General features: G+C 45.1%; 1 protein-coding gene across 1 annotated transcript in view; it reads right to left on the reverse strand.

Moving 5' to 3' along the window:
- Positions 1-223: 223 nt before the first annotated feature.
- Positions 224-17,757, reverse strand: part of dnah9l (dynein, axonemal, heavy polypeptide 9 like) — a 563,466-nt gene continuing 545,932 nt past the window's right edge. Inside the window, exons 81-83 of the mRNA XM_068036275.1 lie at positions 1,728-1,840; positions 619-759; positions 224-475 (exon numbers count right to left, since the gene is read on the reverse strand). Of these exons, the coding sequence (XP_067892376.1) occupies positions 228-475; positions 619-759; positions 1,728-1,840 (502 nt within the window). The 3' untranslated portion in view covers positions 224-227. The remainder of the gene's footprint in view (positions 476-618; positions 760-1,727; positions 1,841-17,757) is intronic.

Below are 17,757 nucleotides of genomic sequence, written 5' to 3' on the forward strand. Positions count from 1 at the left end.
CATATTCTTAATACTCTGGTTTATTCTCTCGTCTGAGATGCCTTGGGATGTTTCATTGCATTAAAGACATTCTACAGCTGGCAGTAGTGCAGAGGTTGAGATATTGATGAAGGATGCAGTTGAATTACAGAAGTTGACCTAGCTCCAGTATCGAGCACAACAACCCACCTACAATTCCCACACTATCACATTTGCCTGTGACAAAAGCAGCATATAAAACACACTTTTTACACACACAACAGCAAAGCAACACCTGCAAGAATCCATTTTGCAGATCTCTCTTTTGTTTTCAAATTGAAAGTCCAAACATAGGTAGGTCCTCTAAGTTTTGTCTTATAAACAGGACATTCATAAATATTTCTCATTTCCTGTTTGTCATTGGGGATTGCCTTAACAAAAATAACTGGCATCAGCGGTGTCAGTTCTTTCAATCGGGCTTCTGCTATGTGGCCATTCTGGATGTCCCATCGTGCTCCTGTGATGTAACATGAAAGGAAAAAATTAAATAATTTTACAATGGCACAAGCTTATTTGTTTAACTAGGATGTACTACATTTAGAATGCTGTAAACAGCATAAAAAGCTATACACTAGTAAATGTACTATCCACGTTGTTTACCTTCCATATAGAGACCAGAAATGTATGCTCCTTCTCTAGCAGGTTGTGCAAAATCTTCCTTCAGCTTTTTAGTGACATCCACTATCAGGTGCATCTTATCTAGGGGCCATTCATTTTTCCTTGCCAAACTTTGCATTACAGCTAAAACAAATTTTGGAAATTTAAACAAATCTTATACTTTTTAAAAAAATTATCAGATGGAATGTAATGCATTACATTGGCACTTATATACAGAGCTATAGGCACAAAGACATGATAATACCAGCACAGTCCCCCACATGGATTAAATGCTACTTTCAGCTCTGCCGTTGGGCAAAGTATTGAACATTAGGCTTGGTGCATTCCCAAGTAGAAAGGATAAACTGAAAGTTATGTCACTTAGAGGGAGGTTAACAGATACTTAGCCAGTGATTAATACTTCATTTTGAAATGTATTTTTCTGTTCATTTATACAATATTGTATATGTTATTGGGCTGTGATACATAGAAACTACATCTTTTAATGACTGGTTTAGATAAGTTTAAATTGCTGTGTGAATTAATCCATTGCGAATGTATTTTGTCACAAATATAACTTACTATATTTTATAGACATCAGTAAAATACATTTAATGCTGAATTGAAAGACATTATAAATTTCAATAATGGAGTTAGCTCCTACCACCTATTAAACCTCCTTGCAGCCAAGTACATCAGAATATAATATCCAACCAGAAGGCTGCACATTAGAATTTAGGATTGGTTTGTCCAAAATATCCCATCTAGCCACCTACAAGGAAGATTAATAGTAAGTAGACTAAGGGAAAATCTTACTTTAAAATAACACAGTTAACCAAAACATTTTGGCAATTGGCAGACCTAAAGTTTTTCAAAGAATTACAAAAGCTATGCAAAATAAAGTGCACAACACAACACAGTATTTCCACTGCGATTTGTTTGCTCTCCATAACTATGCCAAACTATTTCCTATAAAATACTATTTGCATCTTTTAGCAGAATTGTATTCTGCACTTAATATTGAGATTTAAAGAATTTTTTTTTGTTCAAAACAACTAAGTTTCCAAATAGACTAATATACTTTGAAAACAAGTATGATCCTTTATTATTACCAGTAAGAAAGGATTGTGGGTTGAAAAAACCTGATATCCAGATTACACTAGGAAGAGATAGATCCTGTGTCCAACTGTCAAGTTCGCGGCAACGAAGGAGGAGATCACTGTACCTTCAATACATAAAGTTCATAAATGATTTCTTGAATGTACACAGATGTGACTTGATATTTGTTAATTGCTCACTATGTACAGTAAATCGAAACTATGGCACCCTGGTTAATAGTGACCACAGCATGATCAGGTCTGTCATTCAGTTGTACCAAATATCTAGAAATAGACCTTTAAAGGGACAATGCTGAACATACACATATTAGAAATTTGGGTCCGCCATAAATACCACCTTGGGCTTATGGTGTTATTTTCTCTCTTAAGCAGCCTGAGCATCTTAATTTTGTGGAAGTTCAGTCACAGTGCCTTAGTTACATGATAGCATAATCCAGTGATGTAACACTATTACACATTTGTGAGCATGAATGGATATGCATATCTTATTCATACGTATTCAATCGGTTTGAAAGCAAACTGGGTAAACACTTGGTGATATGAAATGTAGGCTGCTTTATTTTCCATCAGTTATGCCCATAATACAACTTGTCTTTGTGTAATAATATAAAAATAATTAACACATTGCACTGCCCCCAGCAGAGGGTTGACTTACCTTTTTAAACTCACTTCTGTAACCCAACATTCTTGCAGCATTTTGCTATCGGACCATGTACCGCTTGCGCAGTTCTCATCTTTTTAAGGCCCAACTCCAATGCCAGCTTTAAGTATATTGACCAACCATACACCACCCTCCCCACCCCCAATGTAGCCACCAGCTGAACTTGACAAAAGTGACATCTGCTTTGCGTTTGCATAAATAGCCATGATGCAACAGCAATAAGTGTGAACAATTTGCAGATGATATCAAACCAGGAGGGGCAGTGGAATCAATGGAAGAAGCTCTGAAATTGTGGCAAGTGTTGGATAAAATATGGATGTGTGCAGAAAAATGCCAGGTGAAATTTAATGCTAAAAATTGTAAATTACTGCATGGAGGCTAAAAGAATTCATGATCAAACTATAGTATTCCAGCCTGGCCAGACTAGACCTTGAGTACAGTGGTTGTAGAGACATGAGGTGTTCAAGCACAGAAGGCAATGCAGAATTTTGAGGTGAAGACAGGTTCAAATTAATAAAAAGGTAAATTTAAGAATGATGTCAAGAAATTCTTTGCACAAAGAAAATGACCAAAACTTGAATTGAACTTCCAGATAAAGTGTTGAAGATAAACAACCTGGCATCATACAAGTACCAATTAGATGTTGTGATGAGTGGACTATTGTCTTAGAAAGGATAGATTAACATGGGCTGAACAGCCATTCTGGTTTTGTAAAGAATAAAAGAGAGCAGTCACTCTTCCCCACTAATCATCTTCTTCTTTGGCCTCCTTGTCTCGGGAGACAATGGGTAAGTGCCCGGAGGTGGCCAGCGGTTTGTGGAGCAGCGCCTGGAGTGGCTATAAAGGCTAATACTAGAGTGACAGACTCTTCCACACACGTTGTTCAGGCCTCGCTGCCGTAGAGCAAGATGCTGAGGACACAGGCTTGATACACGCGGACTTTTGTGTTCTGTGTCAGTGCGCCATTTTCCCACTAATAGGCTGAAACTAAAGGGTTCTTCCCACTACAATGATTTTAGATCTGAGCTATCTCGCACTCTATCCAAAATCATACCCTTTCATTTCACGGGGGATACAAGATCAAGATTTGTATCATATACTTGCGATGTATAACTGGTCATGATTTAGTATCCTGCATTGAGCAAGGTTTTTTAAAAAAGCTCTTAAACTTCTGAAGCTGTGACGTTACCATCTCCATCTGGTTGGAGTCATACCTAGCACAAAGGAAGATGGTTGTCATTGTTGGAGGTCAATCATCTCAGTTCCAGGACATCACTGCAAGAGTTCCTCAGGGTAGTGTCCTAGGCCCAGCCATCTTCAACTGCTTCATCAATGACCTTCCCTCCATCATAAGGTCAGAAGTGGGGATGTTTGCTGATGATTGCACATTGTTCACCATTTGTGACTCCTCAGAAACTGAAGCAGTCCATAACTAAATGCAACAAGACCTGGACAACACCCTGGCTTGGGCTGATAAGTGGCAAGTAACATTTGCATCATACAAGTACCAGGCAATCAACATCTCAAACGAGAGAATCTAACCATCTCCCCTTGATGTTCAATGGCATTACCATTGCTAAATCCTTCATTATCAGCATCCTGGGGGTTACCATTGACCAGAAACTGAACTGGACGTGCCTGGATGGGTGCAACTCCAACAACACTCGAAGCTCGACACCATCCAGGATAAAGCTGCACGCTTGATTGGTACCCCATTACCTTAACATGCACTCCACCACCGACGCACAGAAGCAGCATTGTCTACCATATACAAGATGCACTGCAGCAACTCACCAAGGCCCCTTCGAGAGCACCTTCCAAACCTGTGACCTCTACCACCTAGAAAGACAAGGGCAACAGATGCATGGGAACACCACCACCTGCAAGTTCTCCTTCCTGACTTGGAATAATATTGCCGCTCCTTCACTGGCTGGGTCAAAATCCTGGAACTCCCTAGCAGCACTGTGGGTGTACCTACAGCCCAAGGACTGCAGTGGTTCATGAAGGCAGCTCATCACCACCTTCTCAAGAGCAATTAGTGATGGCAATAAATGCTGACATAGCCAGCGACGCCCACACCCCATGAATGAATTTTAAAAAAACACATTTAGATTCACTTACACTACTGGCAGAATCACTACCAAAAGCCGGTGTGTTTTTTTCTTGAGTCTCCATGACTTAATCCAGTTAGGAAACCAAAATCTTATTGAATTCATTCTCTTGGGTTATCACCATGCATAAGCTAAACTAAGTAAAGAGCTTCAAATTTTTCAATAATTGATGAAGGCAAAGACAGCCAAATAATCTAGTTACAACATTTTTGCCCCTTCTAAAGTCCCTATTATTTGTTACCTGTTTAATCTGAACAGGGCACTTTGCTAATTTTCCATTCCAAGAATGAATTGAGTCATTTGTTATTTTATTTTGCAGTTATATTACATGTTTGATGTTCATGTTAAATGATGTAATGCCATACATAAGTACTGCTTAAAACACACATATGCCATTCAGCTGCTTTTAAATGTCTAATGATTGACGTGAGCTGACTATCACGTTCATTCTCTTCTCATTAGAAATTTTATATGCAGTTCAGACTGTTATATGTTTAAGTATGCATTCATGAGCTCTGCCTTTCCATTCAATAATGATAGATGTAGCAGAAGAAATGCTGCCAATCATAGCTCCTCTTAAAGAGACTCAGCATTGATGCAGTGTAACCAGAGAATCAGAGCTCCTACCATAAGGTGGTTTATTCTGAATATCTATAGGTGCAAAGCATAGACTTAATGACCATCATTTTCATCTTCCCACCCTTCTACACAGACACAGTTAAGCTGAAGTACTTGGTCAGCTGTGACCTGAGCCCTCCTTGTTTTCCAAGTTCAAGTCATTAGCATTGGCTGAACTTTCCCCAGGCACAGGTCTACCCCTTGGCAGGAGCCTGTGCCTAGATGGAGCAGAAATTCAGCACACTTGCAGACTTAAAAGACTTGTAATAGCAGCTATGATTGCCAATTATGGGTCTTTCTGCCTGTTGTCCAAACCTGGCAGCCAGAAGGCATCCAACCCCGATTTGTGTTCGGTTGGTCTTACAGAAGAAAACTATTTACTCTCTGGCAGTACCCACGTCCCCCTCAGATCAAGAGCTGAGCAAAAGGCCTAACGCAACACCTATTTTTGGGCAGTCATCATCATTGCCACTGGCTGCTGTACTTCCAGGAGAATGAGGCAAATGTGGCGTTAGCACCCAGCTTTGAGTCAGTGGGTTGTGGATTCAAGTCCCACTCTCAAACTTGAGCACAAAATATAAGTTTATACTCAGTGTAGTAGTGAGGGAGTGCTGCACTGTTGGAGGAGCCATCTTTTGGATGAGATCTTAAACCAAGTTCCCATGTGCCTTCTCAGGTGGGCTATTTTGAAGAAGAAAAACTGGGCAATTCTCCCCAGTGTCCTGGCTAATATTTATCCTCAACTAGCACCTATAAATACCAATCTGACCATTATCACATTACTGTTTGTGAGCCATTGTGTGCAAATTGGGTGCTGCATTTCCTACACTGTGACGATGATTACACTACAGAAGTACTTCATAGGTTGTAAACAGCTTTCAGATGTCCAGAAAGGTGCTATATAAATGCAAGTTTTTCTTTCTTTTCTCAATTGTATGACTGTCCAGGCATGCACCTCTCCTCAAATGGGAAAGGGGAAGTTATTCTGTTCATCACCATGGCAGCACTAGGGTGAATGTATAAGTCTAAATCTACTTAGAAATGGTGTGCCCCCACCCTGATGTTATTCAGGAGGTGCATCAAATGTGAGTATTTTACTGCTGAAATAACCCTTTGGTTTTAGGACCAGAAGATCTCTGAGGTGAAGGTCAATAACAGAAACATTTCTTACAGCAGTATCATTTTGAAATGAAAATTAAGCCAACATAAACATCTGAATTTATTCCAAGAATCACTGCGGGAACAGAGGTGGGGACCACAAAAATAATGGCGCCGAGTGGCATGTCAATTTCAAGACGCAAACCCCGGCGCCAGCAATAATCACCAAGGTGGGGGGAGGGCAGGACAGGAATCCTGTTCTCCCAATTGATGCCAGTTGAACTATTTAAAAGCTTGTTAAGTGCTTGTGAAGATTTGTGATTCAAATGTTTAAAGGAGTGGACCGGTTACACATGCTTTCAAAAACTGATCATCTCAAGGGAGCTGGGTACAGACTTGGAAGCCAGTCATGGCTGCCTCAGGGAATCCCGTCAGCCCCATAAGAAGGTCAGTAGGGCAAAGGGGACTGGGCACTGGGTAAGGGGTACCCTGGGCACTGCACAGGCAGCAGGGAGAATGAGCTTAGTGCCTGGAATTTGAATGGGGTCGGCACACCCCCCCCTCCCCCAGCATTGCGGGGGCAGAAGAGCAGGGGGCAAGGTTGCCAAGGACAATTGGGTGGCCACCTGCCAAGAAGGAAGGCTTTAGCTGGTGATGAGGGTACAACTGTCAGATTTTGGGCCCAGTGGCATTGAGGGGCAACACACTCCGCAGGAAAGGAAGAATGCCAGGCATCAGGAGAGTACGGAAGAGGAAAGAGGGGCAGGAAGGCAATGGAGGACGAACCCTTAACACAAGATCTACCGCTGAAGACAGCACTATCTGGAAATGACCAAGAACCATTGTCACAGGAGACTGCAACTCCAGGCAAATGGTCACAGACATTTGTGCCCTCGTCACCAAAGAACTCGCAGCATGGTCGCCATGCCCTGCCAGTGGCCATCAAAGTCACTCTGGCCTTGAACTTCTGCGCTTCTGGTTCCTTCCAAGGATCAGTGGCATCTGAAAAACGGGTGCATACCACTGCATCTCACTGGTCACTGACTCCTTCATCCTCTGCCAGCCCAGGCTGCTTCAGATCTTCACTCCAACCTCCAAAGTGCATGGATGGATCCTAGGCGACACAGGATATCCCTTGGAAGAGTTGGTTACTGACCCCTCTGTGGGAGTCCCAGACAAAGACACAGAGGCGATACAAGCAATGCCACCTACTCAGAAGGACAACCACTGAGTTGGCCATCAGGTTTCTGAAGATGTGATTCCAGTGGCTAGACCGGTCGGGTGATGCCCTCGAATACCATCCTGCAAGGGTCTTAGTCATTGTGGTGGTCTGCTGTGCTCTCCATAATATGGTTCTCCAGAGAGGTGTGGACCTTGAGGACAATGAAATCCTGGAAGGAGACAGCTCATCAAGGGAAGTGAGAGCGGAGGAAGAAGAGGAGACGGAGGGAGATGACAATGAACAGAGAGGTGCCCCTGCTGCACGACAAGGTGGTCTCCTCCTGCCACCCTCTGGGAAGAGAACCTCCCTCGATACCTCCAGCATTAGATTCAGGTTGGCATTAATGAAGCCATGGGCTGCCCTTCCCTGGGCGCTAGGCCTCCGGCTCCCCAGTGACAGCTCACTTCCCTCTGGTGCAGTGGAAGGCTTTGGCACAAACCACAGATCTCTCCTTCAGGACAAAGAGCAGCCTCAGTGATGGCTGCCGTAGACTTCATCTACCTCCCTTCCTGCCCCCAGCGGCTCTAAGTGGTCAGGAAACCAATTTCCATACCAATGAAGAGCTTCTCCATGCAAAAATCTGAACTTTAATCAGTTTCCTCACTGAGGCTGTTCCCAAGAACAAACCCGGCTCCTATTTCCCACCTCCGTGGTGAAAGTTCAACCCTATGTGTTCATTAGAAATTCATTGTTTTCTCTTTAAATTAAACACCTATGCAGACTCTTGGGTGTGTTTTCCAAATACAGAAGGTTGAATTTTATTCGTATTATGTGCATCAATTGTAGTTCATTTCCATATAATATGATGGCTTCTATTTAACAATGTGAAAACACCTAAGTCTGCAGTTAAATGTTGATGTTAACACAGTGGTGTAATTCCAGCAAGATGCCATTTTTCTGGATGAAATGGCAGAAAGATAAAGAATTCATTTCCACCCTTGCCATTGAGCAGATACAGCACCTCAAGTTGTGGAAAAAGTCATGAAGATATCAAAGTAACATTTTTCTCATAAAATGTTCTCCATTCTTCTTCTTAGTACTCTTGCTGAACTCTACAATTTGATGGGCATGCTCCAGGACCTTACCCAAGTGATCATAATTCAGTTACAAGCCTTGGTAGTGAGTGTCAGCAGGCTACTTGAATGTGGTGGTGATATGAGCTGGGGGTTGGGAGAAAGCATGACCCTGTTCACACATGATCCACTTGCATCAGAGATCCTGGATAACAAGTTAACTAGCCTAGTGTCTCCCAGATCCATTGTAGCACTTTTAGTTAACACAGCAGATACTACAGACTGAACCTGTGAAACATCCTGGTTTCTGCTGTTAACTATGAACTTGATAAACTCAGTAAGTTACCAGGGGACCTAAACGTAAATTACTTCTTAATCTAAAAGGTTGCTTTTAGATTTATTGTACTGGTTTTCCCAGGGAAACAAGTTACATGCCAATTGGCATGTTTGGTGGAATTTTATTTTATTGGACCTGTAGGCAGTGGGAGCTTGGGAGCGGGTTAGGAACCCATTTGTTCTGTTAGTGGCCTTTGCTGTGTCTCTTTAACTCAGCCATTAGCATCCAGCTTCTGGGTTTCCTGAAGAAAAAAGAGGGTGGGTGGGATGGCACGCTGAATCTGTCAAAGGAAGGATTCTTAGTTAAAGGGACTCTGGCAGGAGTCAGAATGGCTGAATTATGGCTATATTGATTCCTGAGGTTTCAGCAACCATAGGAATGGAAAGGAGACCTGGGAAGGCTGCCCCAGGTTTTGGACTCTTACCAGGAGGTCCTGCTGCAGGATCTGAGGACCTGATGTGAGGTGATGTTTGCTGAGGACGGGAGGAATAGGCCAGCTTCTCAAACCAAGCAAGCGTGGATCGAAGTGGCCGAGAAAGTGAGCAGCAGGAATGTGGTCCCTCGAGCTAGGAGACAGTTCCCTAGAGGTTCAAGGACCTGAGGAGGGCAGGAAAGGTGAGTGGCATAACACATTCAGATGCCAAGTCACACACACTGACTTTCCCGGCATTCTCCTGCACAATACTCCTTGCAGCTCCACTCATTCCTCTCTCTCCAGGGACCTCCTCACATCCCCATCTGAACAGCTAACAGTCCCACTCTCATTTTTGTGCCCTCTCATGCCCATGCCTCACAGTCGTCCTCCACAATGTTGTCCTTCCCTCCTCTCCAGACAATCCATTTCTCACACTCATAACTCTCTGCTTTCTCTCCTTGAAGAGAACAGAGCATAGAAACTCCAGGGAAAGGCAGAGAACTGGCAGTGGTGGGGGGTGGTGGAGTGGACAGGGGTACGGGGGCCCTCCACTGATAGTCACCTTGATGGCCACTGGCAATGCATGCCCACCTGGTCAACTGGGAAGAAGTTCCTGTTGCAGGAGGCTGCAGATGTCAGCAATGACCTGCCATGGAAGTCTGAGGCACTGGTGCTCACACATGTTGAAAGAGCTGATTGTCTGTTTGCAGACCCTGTGTTGGGGTCTCACCTCCTTTGAGCTGAATCTCTGTGTCCCACCCCTCTGTCCTGTGGAGTGTCTTAGGAGGAGGCTGCTGCTGCTGGTGTTGTTCCTGCTCCTCCTGGTGCTGTTAGTATTGCTGATGCTGCTCCTCTTGTTCCTCATCAGCGATCCAATATAGAGCTGCATAAGCTGCTCCCATGTCGTGGTGAAGGCCTGACAGCAGGGAAATGCAGATCAAGGTGAGTGAAATCCAAGGCAGTTGAACTGACTTCCAAGAAGTTGGAAATCACCTATCAAGCAGTAAGAGCACACTCTCAGAACAATGCTGTGAGCACCTGCCTCCAGGAATGGCTGCAGTGCTTCTGTTTCACTGTTTGAAGGCTTCCCAACTTGCCATTAATTGAAGTAGCACTCGGCACTGTGCAGTCACTTGGTTGACCCTGATGAGTTCAACACAGTTTGGGAAACCTGTGCATGGCTGTTAAAGCCAGTCTGCTGGGTTAAATCCTCAGGTAATTGCCTCTTTCAAATTTTAATTACTTAGCCGACAGCGCCTCTTGCGTGGGCAGGAGGTTCACTCCGTTACACGTTGGCGAACCCGGCGGACAGGCATTTTGCACCGTCCACGTCGGCCACCCCGCGAGCTAAAGCGAGACAGATGGGTTCCGTCACACATGCGTACTGCATGAGAGAGAGCGATCTGAGAATGGGGATTTGCTTACCTGCAAACCCACCCGTCTTTAATTTGGAAGTGGGTGGGATCATGTCGGGTTTCCAACCCGACACCATTTTTCGGTGCTTTAACCCCCACCACCCACACCTGAACCCACCTCCCCTTGGCAGTTAAAATTCTGCCCATTGACACTGCCCCAGCATAGCAATGTACTGGAAATATCATCTCTCACTGTAACTCGGGTGGACACACCACAGGATCCCTAGGAAAATGGCAGGAACCCAGTTATGCCAGGTCTCTGCTGTTTCTGAGATTTTCCTGGTTGCCTTTTAAGGGATGTAAAGATGTCACGGGCTGGGGACTCCCAATGGTTTCCTGAGGTTTCCACAGGCTCAGTCAGAAGCTGGTAATTATGTAGAGGATGGCACGCATAGAGGGCGAAGCCTACAGGCTTCCACAAGACCACATGTGAACCCTAGCAGTAAGGTCCAGGACAAGCAAGCATTTTGAACAAATCAGCCGGCTAATACAGGGAGGTTAGGATAGGTCAATGTTGAAAATCCACCTGTCATGGGAGATGCAACTGAAATGTGCCTGCACCAATCTCCTCATAGGGCAGTTTGCTAGTGCTATGGGGGAGGGTTTAAAATAACTTGGCAGGGAGATGGGAACCAGAGTGTAACATTAGAAAGGAAAAACAAGGTACACAAAGTACTGGGAGAGACAGATAGCACTAGAGTAGGAAATAGTACGGTATTAGGTGGGGTCAGAGTAAGAGGGAATGCAATAAAGTCAAAATTAGGTTTACTGTGCATGTATGCAAACACAGAGTGTGGTAAATAAAGTTGGTGAGCTGCAGGTGCAGATAGCCACTTGGGAACATGACGTCATGGCAATAAAGGAGACCTGGCTCAAAAATAAAGGATACAATTCTAAAGAGGGTGCAGGAGCAGAAGGACCTGGGGGTATATGCGCACAAATCATTAAAGGTGCAGGGCAGGTTGGGAAAGTGGTTAATAAAGGCATACGGGATTCTGGGCTTTATAACTAGGGGCAGAGAGTATAAAAACAGGGAAGTTATGGTGAACCTTTATAAGACACTGGTTCAGCCTCAATTGGAGTATTGTATCCAATTCTGGGCACCACACTTTGGGAAGGATGTGACTACATTAGAGAGGGTGCAGAAAAGATTCATGAGAATGGTTCTAGGGATGAGGGATTTCAGTTACATGGATAGATTGGAGAAACTGGGGTTGTTCTCCTTAGAGAAGAGAAGGTTGAGAAGAGATTTGATAGAGGTGTTCAAAATCATGAAGGGCCTGGACAAAGTACATGTGGAGAAACTGTTCCTATTGGCAAAAAGGTTCAGAACCAGAGGTCACTGATTTAAGGTGAGTGGCAAAAGAACCAAAGGCAACACGAAGAAAAACCTGTTAAGCAGTGAATGGTTAGGATCTGGAACGCACTACATGAAAGTGTGGTGGAGGCAGATTGATTCATGGCTTTCAAAGGGGTATTGAATAATTATCTGAAGAGAAAAGGTTTTCAGAGTTGTGGGGAAAGGGTGGGGGAGTGGGACTAGCTGAGTTGCTCTTGCAGAGAGCTGGCACGGACATAGCGGGCTGAATGGCCTCCTTTTGTGCTGTAATCATTCCATGATTCTATATAAATGAGATACCCTCCCTCCGAAGCACATCTCCAGCAGGATAGGTGCCGGTGGACTAGATGGTACCCTTTGGAATCACAACTTGAAGAATTTGGGGGCCCATATATCCTTGCTAAGTGGATTAATATGATGTATTATTTGCATACTGAAAAACTTGTTTCATCAATGAACTTTCCTCCATTATAAGGACAGGAATGGGACTATCCACTGATGATTCCACAGGATTCAGTTCCATTTATAACTCCTTCAATAATCAAGCAACCTGTATTAGCCTACTGCAGCATCTTCACAACATCCAACTTTGGACTGACAAGTGAGAGTTAACATTTGTGCCATCTACTTACTATTTCCAAATGAAAAACCCCAGCCATCTCTCCCACCATTACTAAGAGCCACAGCTTCAACATCTTGTGAATCACTATTGATCAGAAGCTTAACTGGACCAACTATAACAATACCATGGCCACAAGAAAAGGGCAGAGACTGGATACTCTTTGCATAATAGATCACCCCTGACCCCACAAAGTCTCTCCACCATCAACAAGGCTAGTCAGGACTGTAATGGAATGCTTGCCATTAGGTTGATTGGGTGCAGCGGCAACAACACTCAAGAAGTTTGACACCATTTAGAATAGAGCAGTTTACTTAATTGACTCTTGCAACTGAACTCACTCTCCACCCCCTCTGCGGCTGGGGTGCATACTATCTACAGGAAAGCAGGGCAGTACCTCAGCACCGCACCAAGGTTACTTTGCTGGCACTTTCCTCTCCTGTGATCTCTACTGCCAAGAAGGAATAGAGATGCAATATTATGGGAACACCATACTCTACAAGTCATACACCATGCTGCTTGCCATTCCTTCATCATTGCTGGGTCAGTGTTCTGGACTTGCCTACCCAAATTCATCATGGGAGCACCATCAGCACAAAGACTGTAGCAGTTCAAGGAGAAATTCCATTATCACCCTCTCAGGACAGCTAGAAATGGGCAATAAATGTGACCCTGCCAGTATCATTGGGCGGCACAGTGGCGCAGTGGTTAGCACCGCAGCCTCACAGCTCCAGCGACCCGGGTTCAGTTCTGGGTACATCCTGTGTGGAGTTTGCAAGTTCTCCCTGTGTCTGCGTGGGTTTCCTCTGGGTGCTCCGGTTTCCTCCCACATGCCAAAGACTTGCAGGTTGATAGGTAAATTGGCCATTAGCAATTGGCTGATGGGTCTATTAGGAAGGATGCGAGCATAAGAGGGGTGACAATCCCAGGTCCCTAGTATAGGTAGGTGGTAGGGAAAATATAGGGACAGGTGGGGATGTGGTAGGAATATGGAATTAGTGTAGGATTAGTATAAATGGGTGGTTGATGGTCGGCACAGACTCAGTGGGCCGAAGGGCCTGTTTCAGTGCTGTATCTCTAAAACTAAAACTAAAAAACTACATCCCGAACACAAAGAAAATGAGACAGCGGAGTCAAATTTACTCGCTTCTTCTAGTCGATGACCACCATAATTCTGGCAGAACAGCCAATGCACATATATTGATCCTTGCTATAGATACTAGGAAAAAATGATGGTTCTGAAAAGACAATCCTTTCCAAGGGCAACTAACAGTTTAATGGGTTGCCACAGGCAAGACTAGCTGATTCTGAATAGTGTCATTAGCTACTTTGTTATGCTAACAGCTTTGGGTAGTGTTACACAAACTGCTCTACACAGACATCAGTAGCGCAGTCTCAATCAAAGGGTGGGAATCGGAAAGTTTCCCGATCCAATCTGGAGTCAAACAGGGCTGTCCTCTCTCCCCGGTCTTGTTTGTTTGCTGTATTGAACCCTTTGCTGAGTCTATTAGGAAGGATGCGAGCATAAGAGGGGTGACAATCCCAGGCAGTGGAGGCACTCAGGTCAAAACCTCCTTGGAGATGGATGACGTCGCCGTCTTCTGCTCGGATCCGCTGTCTGTGCGCAGACTGATGAGCATCTGCGACCAGTTTGAACTGGCCTTGGGAGCCAAAGTTAACCACGGCAAGAGCAAGGCCATGTTCTTTGGGAACTGGGCTGACCGATCCTTTGTCAGACTACCTGAAGGTGCTGGGGATATGGTTCGGAAGAGCTGGGGCGTGCACCAAAACCTGGGAGGAGCGAGTAGCTAAGGTACAACACAAGCTGAGAATGTGGGGGCAGCGATCTCTCTCCATTGTGGGTAAGAACCTGGTCATCAGGTGCGAGGCGCTCACGTTGTTGCTGTTCATGGCGCAGGTTTGGCCCATACCCCACTCCTGCGCTGTGGCAGTCACCCGAGCCATTTTCCGCTTCATCTGGGGATCCGAAATGGACCGGGTCCGGAGGGACACGATGTTCAAACCTCTGGATAAGGGCGGGAAAAATGTACCCAACGTGGCCCTCATCCTGATGACCACCTTCGTGTGCGGCTGTATCAAGCTGTGTGTAGACCTCCAGTACGCAAACTCCAAGTGTCACTACGTGCTGAGGTTCTATCTGTCCCCGGTGTTGCGAAGGATGGGCCTGGTCACATTGCCGCAGAACGCTCCATGCAGTTGGACCGTGCCGTACCACCTATCCTTCGTGGAGCAGTTTCTGCGGGAAAACACCTTTGACCACCGATCCATCAGGCAGTGGTCTGCATGGAATGTCCTCAAGGCCCTACGGGAAAAGGAGACGGTGGATCCTGTCGGATGGTTCCCCGAGCAGACCGCCAAAGTCATTTGGCGGAATGCCTCATCACCGGAACTTTCAAACAAGCACCAGGATGTAGCTTGGCTGGTGGCGAGAAGAGCCCTCCCCGTCAGATCCTTCCTGCACGCCCGAAGTCTCGCCCCCTCCGCACAATGCCCCCGCGGTGGCTGTGGTGGGGAAGAGACGGTTGCCCACCTCCTCCTGGAATGTGTCTTTGCAAAGCAGGTGTGGAAAGAGATGCAGTGGTTTTTGTCGAGGTTCATCCCAAGCAGCTCTGTGACACAGGAGTCTGTGCTCTATGGGCTGTTCCCAGGGACGCACACCGAGACAAACATCAACTGCTGCTGGAGGACTATCAATTCGGTGAAAGACGCCCTTTCTGCCCGAAACTTGCTGGTCTTCCAGCGCAAAGAGGTGTTCACCACCGAATGTTGCAGACTGGCACATTACAAGGTCCAGGACTATGTGCTGAGGGACGCACTAAAGCTTGGGGCAGCCGGAGCCATGCCTCACTGTGTAAGGTCCCCCCACCAAGCTGAACTGAGGGGCTGGATCCATGGGAAACCCCTCGAACTGTATCGAGAAAATGTTGTCTCCTGTAAAATGTAAAAATATATCTGGCACGACAAATGTGAAATGGAAGGGTTGTGAGACAACTCATGATTGTATTGAAGGAAATGGACCTCCTTTGCACTGTTTGTAATTTTTGACTTGATGCTGTTTGAAACTGTTTGGTAATTTTTTTTTACAGATTTTTATGAATAAAGTATATTTTGGAAATAAAAAACCAATGTGCGTTGTTGAATGATAATTTTCTTTAATCCACTGACTGGAGATCTGAATTTATATTTTTTTTAAAGACATTTTTAAAAGACAAGCTGCCAGCAAAGTCATCCTTTCAGTTTAAGATGATCACCTGGTTTGCTACACTCTATCCCACATTGCAAAGGACTGTGAGGAGAGAGACGAAATGTCTGTGCATTTCCCAGCAAGAACCAAGACCCAGGAAGTTTAAAGGAACTACCTGTTCTCTCAGCAAGCAGAGAAATACTGCGAACTGCTATGTTTGAATGACTGAGTGACTGTCATGTGACAAGCCCCTCCCTATCTGATGCTTTAGCTGGTGTTTTCTCTGCAGCACAGGAGAAGCAACTGGACTCTGACAGGAGCAGAACCTAAGTGGGGGTCTCTCTCTCTTGCTCTCTCTCTCCATTCCAGCTTGAAAGCTTTCAAATCCTGCTTGTTGACTGACCACCCTCACATACTCTGACTACAATCAGAAATCTGTGGGAGGAAATCATCCGCTTCGCTATCTCCAAGAGACTCATTGAACCAGTCATCCACCTCTTCAGACAAAAAGACTCAGGACCACTAAAGCTGGCTAGATGCCAGCTGAATCACCAAAATTAAACAGACAGTATACCTTTTTTGTGGACTCGAACTCAACCAATCTACCTTTCCCCACAACTATTTGTGCGTGTGTAAACCTCCAGTGCGTGTAAACTGCTTTCGAGCAGAGAAATCCACCACTGACATGCTGTTCTCCCTTCGCCAGCTACAGGGGAAATGCCGCGAACAACAGATGCCCCTCAACGTTGCTTTCATAGATGTCAGCAAAGCCTTTGACCTTGTCAGCAGACGTGGTCTCTTCAGACTACCAGCAAAGATTGGATGTCCACCAAAGCTACTAAGTATCATCACCTCATTCCATGACAATATGAAAGGCACAATTCAGCATAGCGGTGCCTCATCTGACCCCTTTCCTATCCTGAGTGGCGTGAAACAGGGCTGTGTTCTCGTACCTACACTGTTTGGGATATTCTTCTCACTGCTGCTCTCACATGCGTTCAAGTCTTCAGAAGAAGGAATTTTCCTCCACACAAGATCAGATGGCAGGTTGTTCAACCTTGCCCGTCTTAGAGCGAAGACCAAAGTATGGAAAGTCTTCATCAGGGAACTTCTCTTTGCTGACGATGCTGCATTAACATCCCACACAGAAGAGTGTCTGCAGAGACTCATCGACAGGATTGCGGCTGCCTGCAACGAATTTGGCCTAACTATCAGCCTCAAGAAAACGAACATCATGGGATAGGACGTAGAAATGCTCCATCCATCAATATCTGGAAGTGGTTCAAGAGTTCACCTACCTAGCCTCAACTATCACCAGTAACCCTGTCTCTTGATGCAGAAATCAACAAGCGCATGGGAAAGGCATCCGCTGCTATGTCCAGACTGGCCAAGAGGGTGTGGGGAAATGGCACACTGACACGGAACACAGAAGTCCAAGTATTTCAAGCCTGTGTCCTCAGTTCCTTGCTCTACGGCAGAGAGGCCTGGACAACATATAGGAACATAGGAAGATAGGAACAGGAGTAGGCCATTCAGCCCCTCGAGCCTGTCCCACCATTCAATGAGATCATGGCTGATCTGCGGCCTAACTCCATATACCTGCCTTTGGCCCATATCCCTTAATATCTTTGCTTAACAAAAATCTATCTATCTCGGATTTAGCTTCAACTGCTGTTTGTGGGAGAGAGTTCCAAATCTCTACCACCCTTTGCATGAAGAAGTGCTTCCTAACATCTCTCCTGAACGGTCTGCTCTTAATTTTTAGACTATGCCCCCTAGTTTTAGAATCTCCAACCAGTGGAAGTAGTTTATCTTTAGCCAGCCTGTCTTTTCCTGTTAATATCTTGAAGACTTCGATCAGATCACCCCATAACCTTCTAAATTCTAGCGAAAACAGGCCTAATTTGTGTAATCTCTCCTCGTAACTTAACCCCTGTAGTTTTTTTTATTCATTCACAGGATGTGGGCGTC

This window comes from Heterodontus francisci, chromosome 7 (assembly GCF_036365525.1).
Source record: "Heterodontus francisci isolate sHetFra1 chromosome 7, sHetFra1.hap1, whole genome shotgun sequence".
Classification (NCBI taxonomy): domain Eukaryota; kingdom Metazoa; phylum Chordata; class Chondrichthyes; order Heterodontiformes; family Heterodontidae; genus Heterodontus; species Heterodontus francisci.